This window comes from Cyrtonyx montezumae, unplaced genomic scaffold, assembly GCF_038088225.1.
Source record: "Cyrtonyx montezumae isolate F1298 unplaced genomic scaffold, pur_monq_1.0 scaffold_10, whole genome shotgun sequence".
NCBI lineage: Eukaryota > Metazoa > Chordata > Aves > Galliformes > Odontophoridae > Cyrtonyx > Cyrtonyx montezumae.
In genome coordinates this window covers 11,050,011-11,062,504 of record NW_027071826.1, presented here as the reverse complement: position 1 = coordinate 11,062,504, position 12,494 = coordinate 11,050,011, and the positions used below count along the sequence as shown (strand labels likewise).

Here is a 12,494-nt window from a genome sequence, read left to right as displayed (position 1 = left end):
TGGAGCTCTTGGGGCAGAAGCTCTGACTGCCACCAGGAGGTAATCAGTCCCAGAGGGCCCTCAAGGCAGAGGACGGCTGTGTGCCAGGCAAGGGGCCTGCTCTCAGTGAGAGGCTTATGCTACATTCTCATGCTAACGAGTCCAGCTTCCAAGAAAACAAGAATGCAAATCATCTTTAAATTGCATCTTAAACAAGTAATTTTTTCAAACATTTTTTTTTGTTTGTTTCCTGGAAAAATCCTAAATGCTTGATGTTTGTCTTCCTCATCTTTATCCACTAAAATGTGTGATCTTAATACTATAGAAAATACTGTTTAGAATACATTGGTTTACTATACATGAAATTTTAGTGGTGGTTTTGATATCTGTCAGAAGTAAATGGAAGGAAGACTTAAAACCAACTGTAGATGGAGATGGACAACATGGGAAAAATTCCAATCCAAGCAAGAGTGCCACAAGTTCATGCAAGTACCTCTAACAAACTTTAGACTACTTTAGGCCACAGTGCAAAACGCTACCTTACTGTGAAAGACAGAATGTAAAAGATGAGATTTTAAATAAGCCTGAAAATTGCTTTCTAAAATTGGAAGATTTTTTCCTTTAATTTTTAAATTGTTATTTGTCTTAGTGACAGCCTATAATGAAACCTAATGTTATACTGCATTAATTCCTGAAACTAAAATATTCAGGAAGTTCAGAGTTCTGAAGAAAAGTCAGACCACTGCTTGAAGTGAAGCCTTTAGCTGAGAACAAGTAAGCAGGGTTAGCAGAAATGATAAATCTGCCTTTGAATTCATTCAGTTACCCTTTCTGCAGGTGCAGGAAGAATGTTTTATTTTTTTCATGTCATATTGCTTGGTCTGAGTCCACAGAAAGCAATTTGAAAGGATGGCAAGCCTTCAAGTAATAGCAGAATATTTGACAGAGGGTTACATTTTATGGATAAAAGCTGTTGATTAGAGGTTGATATTTTTCAATTCTTAATTCTCAAAGAGTTTTGTTATGAAATGTGATAAAACACAAACCATTTCAGATTGGTAACAATGGATTTCTAACTATTGATATTGCCTCAGTTCTGATGGATCTGGTGGCTTGACAACTGGGGGGTGGGGATCAGCAGCACGATGGGGAAGGCTTCCCCTTGGAAAAGCCTGCAGATGTGTTTCATTTGCCTGTTTCTGAACTTCAGTAGTGTTGTAATTATTATTTTTTTATTTAGAAACTTCTGCACATACTCTTATAATTTTCTATAAAATGCAGTTTATAGAAGTTACAGGTAATGTCACTAATTGCCTGAGTAAATTTGAGGGTCTGCTGGAGTTCTAATATGGAAATCAGGAAAATGAAGGAATGTGTGCTAATATAATAGTTACTTGGAAGTGGCAGTGCATAAGCATCTAATGTAATGCAAAGGCTGCATTTAATTGCAGATCAGCCAGTGGCTCATGCATCTTTAAGATGGTGGTTTCCTGCTAGTGGTTTAAACTACTCCTCAGGCTGTGATAGAGGCACACCAGCCATCACCAGGTATATAAAACAGTAAAACACAGCTATGTTCTTCCTGAGGTGCCTCAACCCTTGCCATACCCTTTCCTTTCTTTGAGTTCTTGATGTGCTGTGGCTTCAGCTTTGTAACTCTAGGCATATCATATCAGATCATTTTCCTCAAACTTCTAACCTTGTTTTAATATGACACTACAGAAGGCTGTATTTTATTTATTTTCTTCACAATGGTTTTATTTACTGTACAGGCTGCCCCAGCACAACATAGAGCAGTGGCAGTTTGTTCAAGCTTTTCCTATTGATGTGCATGCTTAACAGAGCCAGCACAGTAAGTCCGAATGCTAAGGTGTTTCATGGATAAACCCTGTCTGAGGAAAGCCCCTCTAATTTATTATCAGGCCAAAAATTTCTTCTGTTTTTCACTTGAGTGCTATTAACTGGTTGATTTCCAAATAGCATCTCATCTACCATCTGCTGGGGAGAAACCAGTGAGCTGCTGGTTACAGCTTCTGGCCTAGAGGTGGGTCAAGGCCGTGCACCTGTAATTTAGCTGTAGCGATTGCTGACTTTTTAGCCACAAGGAACTTCTTGAGAATTTTCTGTTAATTTTATTTCTCATTTTGTTAATGAGTGCAGTGCACCCAGCTGTGAGTCAGTTTTCAATTATGAATGCTGTTGTGGATTGCCTTTCTTTTTCATTCATCTCCTAATTTTAGGAAGTTGAATTCCTATTCTTTAGCTTTCTAGAGGTAAAGCTGTAAAAGCACAAGCTGTTCCTCAGTGAATGTTTGGAAATACAGCAGTATGCTTTTACGGATATTAGACTACAATAGCTAGCTGTGTCAGATGAAACACCGTTCACAGAAATAACCATCTGTAGTCCATATAAGGTATACACATTTGGATTACAGTTTTGACTGTAAAGCTTAGACATGATCTGTTCTGCCACAGTGATGATGTAAGTTCTCTTTACTTGGATCACCTTTCTCATGGATTCCCAGTGCAATTCAGGGCACAGCATTTGGCAGGTGTGTGGTACAGCGTTGTCTTCCTACACATACGTAACTTCTGAGGACATGAAGCGGCTAATCTGGTCTGTTCAGATTGCTTGCTGTGAGATGTACCTGATTGTACCCAACTAGGACATCTCCTTGCAATGCTAATCACTCCTAAGTATGTTCATTTGGATGGAGATTGAACTGAAAAGTTGTTCGGACTGTGTGCTCATGTACATATATGTAAGTTTATTGATGGTATGGCATTGTGTCTATAGCTATAAAGTTTGAAGATTAGATACAATTTCATGTTCCTTTGATTCAATTTTTCCATCTTAAAACAAACAAACAAACAAAAAAACATATGATGTTTTCTCTCCCATCCTTTTCTACGTTTAAATAGTAAAATGCATTGGAGAATCTGACATAAGGTCCATTCCTGTAGCATTCTGCTGGCAGCAGTTCTGCTTTCCAAGATTACATGTAAAGCAACACAATTTTATGTCTTCAAATATAGTTTGTCTGTTTTTTCCTTAACCACACCAAATAACAAGATTAAATAGGATAACATTATTTCAGGCTTTAAATCCACTTGCAGCTCACAGCGGAAAGCTCTAATCTGGTCAAATCAGGGTCTAGCAGAGCAGTCTGGTACGTACCAGACTTTGGGATAAGCTGTTGCACATATGTGGTGTTGTCCTTCAGAAACAAGCCTGGAGAGTTGCTGCTATGTTTCAGGTATGGTATAATGTTTTGCATTAGAAAAGTGGATGGAGGGATGGTGGTCTGTGTGATACTGTCCACAGTGATCCTTTAAACAAAGGAGCTTGGTGTTGTGTTGTCAAAGGAAACCCAACTGCTGTTTTATTTTGCATTGTTCTCCCGCACAGAGAGCCCTTTGGTCTGCAAATGACTGCTGACATTGTGCCACAGAAGCAGCCACCAGAATGTTTGGGACTTCCCAGATCCTGAATCTAAGCCTGGCAACTCTGTGGCTGCATTCCTCTATTTGAGTGTCACAACGATTTGCTCATTTTCATTTTGCGAGTTGTTTTCATTTTAATCCTTGGATTTTGGTGGTGGTTTTTCTTCCTAATTCTCCTTCTAGCACTCTGGTTCTGTCTGTTCAGCCAGGCTGTAGTGATTAAATATGTTGTATGGCTGATTCTGGTGCCCCAGACTCAAAGATGAATCCAATGAACCAAAAAGGGAGGGAAGGATTTTGAAAAAAGCAGAAGACACTGACAGTACGGAAATCTTCTGCACGGTTAGTTTCAAGATAAGTGGGGCACTGAGAGAGGTGGAGAGAGATCATTGAAAGGCAGTGTTAGTGTGACTCAAAGGGCCTGCAGAAAATAGTTCCAGAGGTTTGGCTGCTGCATGAGATGTCAGCAGTGGTGGACAGGAAAAAGGGAGGTTGCCAAATGTGTAATCAAGTGACATATGCAGCATCTGACACTTCTGTGGAGTTTCTGAAAGTCTGAAAACAGGAAATTTATCAAGAAGTACAACACCTTCTGTATTCCTTACTGTTATGCTGGGTACAAATCAGTCTGCACTTCTCCCTGTCTGCGCTGAGCAGCAGGATGTGCACTGGGATCACAGGCAACCAGGCAGCTCCTGCCTTCTCACACGTGCTTGGCTGTGTGTCAGGAGAGTGTTCTTCATCTCCATGTGTATTTCATAAGGCTATAGTGGTGCTGAAGTTATTAGTGATTTCTGAGCAATACAAATGGCCAGAGCAATTAATTTAGAAGTAAAGACAGTGATGTACTTGCTGATATTTTGGAGAGTGTAACTACCAGCTGAGCTCATTTCAGACCCGCTGGTGTGGTCTACATTTTTGTGCTAGAAGGGTATCTCTATGGGTGATGCTGCCTTTTCTCTGTCATCTTTTGCCACATTTCCATTGTTTGGGTTATCTTTTAACTTTTACAGAAGGGCTCTGCTGGAAATTGCCATCCCTTGAAGACTTGGGTTTTCTTTTCTGCCCTGAGTCTAAATTCAAGGACAACTTTAGTCAGAAGTATGTGAAGCTGCTTTTAGTGAGCACTCTGGTAGGGTCTGGCAACCACACCTGTCTGTGATGTGCTAGGTTCTTTAGAAACGTACAATGAACAGAATAGGTCCTGAGAAGTTTTGGAAGTACTTCATATACAACTTGATCCTGTTAATTGGTACTCTGAAGAGACGGCATAAATTGAATACACTCAAATTTGCCAGTCAGACTCAGTATCTAGTGTTTCCATTACTTAATCAGCTGTTATGGTCTGAGCTGGACAAGATAGAATTAGTGTCTACATGAGTCAAAGGCGAAATATGTTTGTTTAATGGAATAAAATGCCAAGTCTGTTTTAATTTTAGCTTTTTAATATTTCTATCTAACAACGTGTGGAAAAGAAGCGAATACATACACAGCTTACTCATCTTGAAAGTCAACGGTTGTTTGACAGTGCAAAAATAGATTCAGATAGCTTCCTTTTATTTATTTTTCTTCTGATGTTGTTGGTAGTGTTACTATCATTGCTGTTTTTATTTTTCCCTTCCCTTCCCTCCCCCCCAAAAAAAATAAAATCCCTCCAAAAGGAACTGCTATTAATTCTGTGAGATCCTTTATTTCCTACATTGCTAATTTACAACTTAGGTTTGTGTTTTCCATCAGAAAATAGCCCACATTTCAGCCTGCTTGCCTCTAACTAGCAGTGTAAGTATGCCATTTTGCTTTACCTTATATACAGTTAAGAAATCTTTAGATCATTCTTACTTGTAAACAGTGTGCACATCCTTCTGTTGGCTGTACTTCAGATGTTTCTTCACATTTGGCAAAGTACAAGTAATAAATTGCTGAAAAACTGGAAGATACTTTGGAAGCAGATTATTCATCTGAGTCAGTATTGTCTTTTATTTTGCCACAAGAAATCTTTCCAATCTATGAGATCATGGATTAGCTGGTTGGAAAATTTAAAGAGCAGCACAAAGAACATTGCCTTTTTCTTTTTTTTTTTTTTTTTCTGTATTCACTTCGAAACATGCTGAGTCTCAGCATGGCACAAATGACAAATGATTGTTCTTTCCAAATTTTAATGCAAATTTGTATTATGATGAAAAACCAAGCATCTGAATTGATACTTCCTTGTTTTATTTAATTTTGGACATTACATATGACATCAATCTCATGAGCTAGTGATCTAGGCTTGCTTTACAATCCACAAAAATAAATGAACACTGGTAAAACCTCTGATTTCACTTCAGATTTCTAATTCAAGGGACATAATTTTAACTGTAAAGGCATTTTTCTTCTTTCCATTCCTATTTTTCTCTCATTCCTTCCCATTTTCCTCCTTTTAAAAGAGGCAGTGATCCATTCTAGTGTGCTTTCATGGAATCATTATGGTTGGAAAAGACCTCTAAAGTCATCCAGGCCAACCCTCGACCTTTTACCACCATACTCACTTAAATCAATGCTTCTCACTTGGGTGAAGTGATGTTTGTGCGTGGGTGAAAACGGTGATGGTGAGTGCTGGCTATATCATAATGTGTCAGCAAAAATGTTCAGGGTTTACAGCCTCCTTCATGTGCCTTTCAGGATAGTGAACAGCTGTGGGTTTTATGAGGGTTGAGGGAAGGATGTTAAATATATTGACACTGTTAAAAAGTTGCTAAATTTACTGAATTTACGGTCACAGAAAGTAACATATTGACACGATGGTGTTCTTACGGTATTGTGAAACGATGCAGTAAAGCTGCACATTACTACTGTGTGTTTATGTCTGTCTGGATTTTTTTTTTTTTAATGCTTTGTATTTCCTTGTGAAGTGTTTTGAAGATCTTTACATCGTTACCACGAAGTCCCCTTCTCTTGGTGGGTCTAAGTGAGCTGTAAAACTAAACGTGTGTAATCCAGCATTAGGACAACACATGTGGATGCTGAGTGGGAGTTGGCCTCCAGCTGAAGCGTCCCGTGGCAGTCCCACTTGCTACCTGTTGGCACTGAACCTTTCTCAGCCCCCTTCTGCTGCTGTCACAGCCTCTTTGGGGATAGCTACTTCAGAATGTGTTTTATGTGGGAGAAAATGAGAAATAATGTGTTATGTAAAGCAACTATAAGCTTCACTGTTGCAATTTACAATATTGGCTTTGGAGTCGTAATCATGGAATCATAGAATTGCTTAGGTTGGAAGGAGCCTGAATGCTCACCTTGTTCCTACCCCTGCTGTGGGCTGGCTGCCCTCCACCAGCTCAGGCTGCCCGGGGCCCCACCCAACCCAGCCTTGGGCATCTCCAGGGATGGGGCACCCACAGCTCTCTGGGCAGCAGTGCCAGAGCTCACTGCCCTCTGAGGAAAGATGGTTCTACTCAGTGACAAGTGTTTGTTAGCAAAGAACAGAGGGATATGATGATTTTGTGTAAAGATGAGTATATACAATTCTGAGGCAAATCACAAAGCAGGACAACAATACAGCTTTTGTGAGCAGAGGAGAGAACATCTGTTACGACCTTTGTGGTGGTTGTTTGATTAGCTTATATAATGGATTTTTTTTTTTCTCTTGTTTTGGTATCACAGCAAATTGCTTATCTGCTTGCTTTTCAGTTGTAACTCTTGCTTAACATTCCCTGATCCGGAGATCTCAATTGTGGGAACGTTCCAGCCTCTCCCTGCAAAATTAGCAGCTCATGCCTGTGAATACTGTGGAACTTTGCATTCTTCAGAAATGTAGCTCTGTTATATCCCACTGTTATGTCTTCTGTAGCTTACTGGTGCACGTTTGCACAGAAAAAGCAAGGTCAAATGTGGTCAGGCTCATACATCTTGTCTTCAGCTTTAATCTTACTGAAAGTTGCTAGAGGTTCTGTTCTTTCCTGCATATGTGGAAGGGAGCTGGATCCTGTGAAGTAGCTGACACAAAAAAAGGCAAGTTGAGGATGCAGCAGAAATGAGAGTTCCATTTCTGATGAGCAGGAGGAATGGTGATGGGGGGGCACCAATAAGTTGTGCCGGGAGGAAGGGGTTGGTTGGTGCTCTTCGTTAGCAAGGATGCAAGGAGAAGAGTCTCAGTGACAGCTGGGAGATGGGGAAAGAAGAGAGATGTGTGTTGTAGTAATTATCAGTGGGAGTGATTTTTTTTTTTTATGTGGCTGTAAATAAAAATGCTGCTGTTCTACTCTTTGAAGATTTATATTTAAGCAAAATTACTGTTTCTCTACACTTTGAAATAAATCTAATCGATACTTTAGTGAGTATGTTTCTTCTGTAACACCAGGGGTGGACCATTTCATAACCAACAAATCTCTCCGAGTTCTCATCTCATCTTGAAAACTTTGTTTTCCACTGGATGACTTCAGAAGAAAATATACCATGCCGTATTGAATTTGTCAGAATGGTAGAAGCTTGAATTTTGCTTGTATTGGTTAAATGAAGTTTTAGATTCAGTTGCCTATTGTCCAGTATGCTAATCCATGTTATTTCCAGCTGAGTTAAAGTGTAAAGTCATTAGAGCAGCATGGGCCTTTTGTTTGTACAAGGAAAGGTTAAGTTCTACAGGCAGCTCATACTGCTGCCAGCATGTCTGCTAATCTTATTTTTGGGATTAATTACCTGCAACAGCTGCACAGAGTTCTGCAGCAAGCAGAATTGTGGCTATGCCAAAATTTGGAAGGTATTTAGGCTGTGTCAATGGAAAGCTTTTCCAGCATTTTTCAAGTTTAGTTTGTCAGAAGAAGGTACTTACATTTAGGCTGTGAACACAACAGTAATAGCCTAATGCTGATATTTTAAATATGCTCTGAAGATTCTGTAAAGAATTAACAGGAGCAACTTATGGTATATTTGCCTGTAACTATTCATGGATGTCCTGTATTGTTATAGCATTAAGTTGTTTCCAAGTTGGTTTTGGTAACCACAGATAGCTGCTGAGGGTGTGAGAAGTACATGAGCCAAGAAGCAGCAGTTAGGAGCCAACTTGTATTTGATTGGATTGGAGACGGACTAGAGCTTTTCATTTTAAATACGTTTTTTTCCCCCAGATTTTTTTGATTAACAGTTTGTATGTATAAACTACTTTGGGCACGCCTTTAAGTGCATTCAGAAGTTGAAACTGTTATTTTCCTGTTTGAAGGACTTGTTTTAAAATTCAACACTAGTTATTATGCACAAGCCATTTAACTTTCATTTTATGCCTTTGTATGTTTGAAGTGGAAAAATCTGGTTTGGAAAGGAGGAAAATCAAGTGCACAAGAAATAAAAGCGTATAGTACCTTCTTTGTAAAGAGAATGGCTTCAACTGTTGAACAGAAGAAATGGAAATGTATGTAGCAAATATTCATGAGGAGTGAGGGAGAGAAAAGGGAATGATTGTAGATAGCTTAAATATTTTTTTTATAAAATATTACTTACTAAATATTCAAATGAAAGCTATAATGCCATAATCACGAGATTAATATTACTTAAAATTATCAAGTAAATTAACACCGTTCCTTCTAGTTTTCAAATCCAGCTAGTTAAATAAACCTTGCAGTCCTCTTTTAAAAAACACTTTTTTACCCTAGTAGGTAGCAATTTGGACATCTTTGGCATTCTTTTTCTTCCTTTTTTTCCCTTTTTTAAATTTCTTTTTCCTAATTCCTAATATCGTAAGAAGTTACCGTGTTTCTATTTGATATGAAATGGAGTAGAACAAAAGTACTCATTTAGGAAAAATATTCTTATTGCTAGTTTGGGGTGGAAAGAATGTGTAGCCCTCATCAGTGAGCTGCAGACTTCAAGCTTGTGTGGGCTGTTCCAAATAATGGGTGAATTGTATACAAAGTAATGACCCTTTCTGAAATGTAGAGATTAAGAGTACGGATCTTGAGTAATTCTGAACTTACTTAATGTTTCCACTTTGGCCAGAAGGAGTCTTTTTGTAATGTTGCTCATGTAAAATAGGTTTTACAATATGAGATTAATGTAGTTTCTTAGACTCAATTTTTCAAGCATCTTCCACAGACTATCTGTTGCTTGTGTCTAGTATATAAAGTCTATCACATATATGGGAATATATGCAGAATATTATACATATGTTGTATAGGAACTGTTGAATCAGGGCCTGAACCACTGACAGATCACCTGAAGTGAGCACTGAGTCAGCCACAGGAGCACAGGTGCAGGCAATGTACCTATGTGACCGGAAGGGGTGGAGTCTGGCTCCACCTCTCCCAGACCCCATTTAAGGGCTGACCACCACTGGGAAGGATCTCTTGTTAGAAGTCCCTCCTGTGTGGAGTTCCAGGCAAGCCTTAACCTTTGGTGACAGGTGAGCCCTTCCTAATTTATTGTGTGTCTTTATAACGTCTGGATAGCCTGTCTAAAAATATAATGTCTGTCTTTGTTATATTGTTTGGGTACTATTCAGGGTATTCACCCTACATATTACATATATATATATATATATATAGGTATATATGACTCTTTATCTAAATGACTGCCAGTACTTGAAAGTTGTATGAAATAGAATGTTGAAGGGTGATTGCTCCAAACTCCAGTTCAGAACACACGGATAACTGATAGTGAGATTAACAGTAAGTATTCAGAAACCAACCTTATTTATTTCATCATATATATATATTTTTCTTGTTTTTGAATGTTGTTACAGAATTCCTGTCTCTGCCTTTTGGTCACTTAAAAGCTTTCTTCCTCAAGAGGTCATCAGATCTGGGTAATGGGCTTGCCAACAAGCTTATGTTCAAGCTGTTCCTTTCTGGTTATACACTATAGGTAATACAGCTTTTTCTGCTCCTTTGCATAGATGACAGTGCCTCTGCTGCAAGCAGTATGGAGGTAACGGATCGCATTGCCTCTCTGGAGCAACGCGTCCAGATGCAAGAAGATGATATCCAGCTGCTAAAATCTGCCCTTGCTGATGTGGTTCGTCGCTTGAATATTACGGAAGAACAGCAGGCAATGCAAAACAAGAAAGGACCTACCAAAGGTTGGCATTTCAGATATACATAAAATGGGTAGCTCAATTAAAAATGTTTTTTGTGTATAAGTTTATTCATTAAATCTTTGAAGTGGTCAAAATCAACAACATTAAACTCAAAAAGTTGAAAATCTGACCTATCAGAACATGTACATGTCTAAATTGTTAAACCTGTAAGTCTTCTGAAGTCCCCATGAAACAGTGAAGTGTTTCTATATCACTAAGATTTCCTGACTTAAGATTAAAAGTAATTTATGAAGTCTTTGGTGAATATTTCATAATAACTAGTATTGAATGTTGCATATTCTATTTGTGAGTTTTTTTGATTGTGGGGAGGAAAAACAGTTCAAGTTTAAACAAAATATAATTTTAATTCCATTAAAAATGGTGTAGGCATAACGGAAATCAGAGCTTTGAGCTAGCTCCATGGTGATCTGACCAGTAAGATGTTGCTACACTGGTTGCTCAGGTTCAGAGGAAAAATACAGCCACCTTTGGTGCCTGATTAAGTTACAGAATAACAGGTCTAGATTCCAAATGTGATAGACATTGCCACTGCAATATGCTGTGTTATGTGAATGTTGCAGAGTGCTCTCACCTGGTCCTTTTCCTACTAGAACAGGTTGATCTGTGTGTGCATCAGAAAAGCTTGAGCAGAATACCCAGCACTTCACTGTAGCAAAGGCTTACTAGAATCCCACTGATGTTATGTGCTGTCATCTGGTCTGTATTTAAAAGCACAGGAAAATGCTCTTTTGAAGCCTAGTGGAAATTTTCAGTGAGTATTCTTGGGTGTAAGAGTGGTGATAACCTAGATGGGGGAAGTCTATGTATAGCAGAGTTCGTAGAATCATAGAATGGCTTAGGTTGGATCATCTAGTTTCAGCCCCCTGTTGTGAATAGTTACCTCCCACCAGATTAGGCTTCCCAGGGCTCCATTCAACCAGACTCTGAATGCCTCCAAGGATGGAGCCTCCAAGGATGGAGCATCCACAGCCTCTCTGGGCAGCCTGTTCTAGCACCTTACTACTCTGCACAAAAAATTCTTTCTGAACATCTAAATTTAACTCTCTCTTCTTTAAGTTTGAAACCATCCCCCCTTGCCCTGTCACTATCAAACCATGTAAAACGTTGGTCCCCCTTCTGTTTGCAAGCTCCCTTTAAGTATTGGAAGGCCACAATGAAACCTCCACAGAGCATTTTACTGTACTGGGGGCCCTAGGCTTGGACACAGTACTCCAGGTGGGACCTTATGGAGGCAGAGTAGAGGAGGAAAAAAGACAGCAGAACACCATTTAGATTGCTCAGTGGAATTTTAATCCAACATTCATGTTGAAAACCTCACAAAAACTCTAAGTCCTAGGTGTCAGCAGGCCTGCAGGGCCTGGTGCTCAAGGTGCTTTTATGAACCCTTGGTATGAATGGATCTGCAGTGCTCTTCCCCTTTGGAAGAAAGGTAGCAGCTTACCACATTGTTAGGAATGTACACTGGAGCCTTATGGGATCCCATCAGTGTCCCATTGATCCTTTGGCCTTCCTGTGGCAGAAAGAGTCAGCACACAAACAGGTTTGCACTTGAACCTGGGGTCCATACCAGGGCAAAGCACAGTACATGAACTCATATTCCCTCACAAGGCGAAGGCATTTCTTGGTTTCCATTAGCAGGATATACTCATGGTTGTTTAGATTATTAGATCTATTTCTTTTGGGGGCTCTGGCACGTGTTAATACAAGTTAAACTTTTAATTCATGTTGGAAGGGTCATGTTTAATTATGGATTCATACCTTTTGGGGGTGCTGGAAATTGTTTGACATTTGCTGTATATTTGTGATGGATTTTTACTTACAGTCATTGATTTAACAGAATATGTAAAAACTATTTGTTTTTCTGAACTGATATCTTGAGTTTGTTTCATGGGGAAAGGAGAATGGACAGAATTCTGGAACCAGATTAGTTCATTGTAGATGATGCTGTTTGTTGGATAGAACATACAGTAAATGTCCACGATCTTGTTCTCACATTCTTTGTTTTGTGTTG

General features: G+C 39.2%; 1 protein-coding gene across 3 annotated transcripts in view; it reads left to right on the top strand.

Moving 5' to 3' along the window:
• The window catches only part of EML1 (EMAP like 1), a 78,121-nt gene that overhangs the window by 15,613 nt on the left and 50,014 nt on the right, over window positions 1-12,494 (top strand). For all 3 annotated transcript variants that reach the window (XM_065749962.1, XM_065749970.1, XM_065749977.1), the window contains exon 2: window positions 10,283-10,465. In XM_065749962.1, the coding sequence (XP_065606034.1) occupies window positions 10,283-10,465 (183 nt within the window). The remainder of the gene's footprint in view (window positions 1-10,282; window positions 10,466-12,494) is intronic.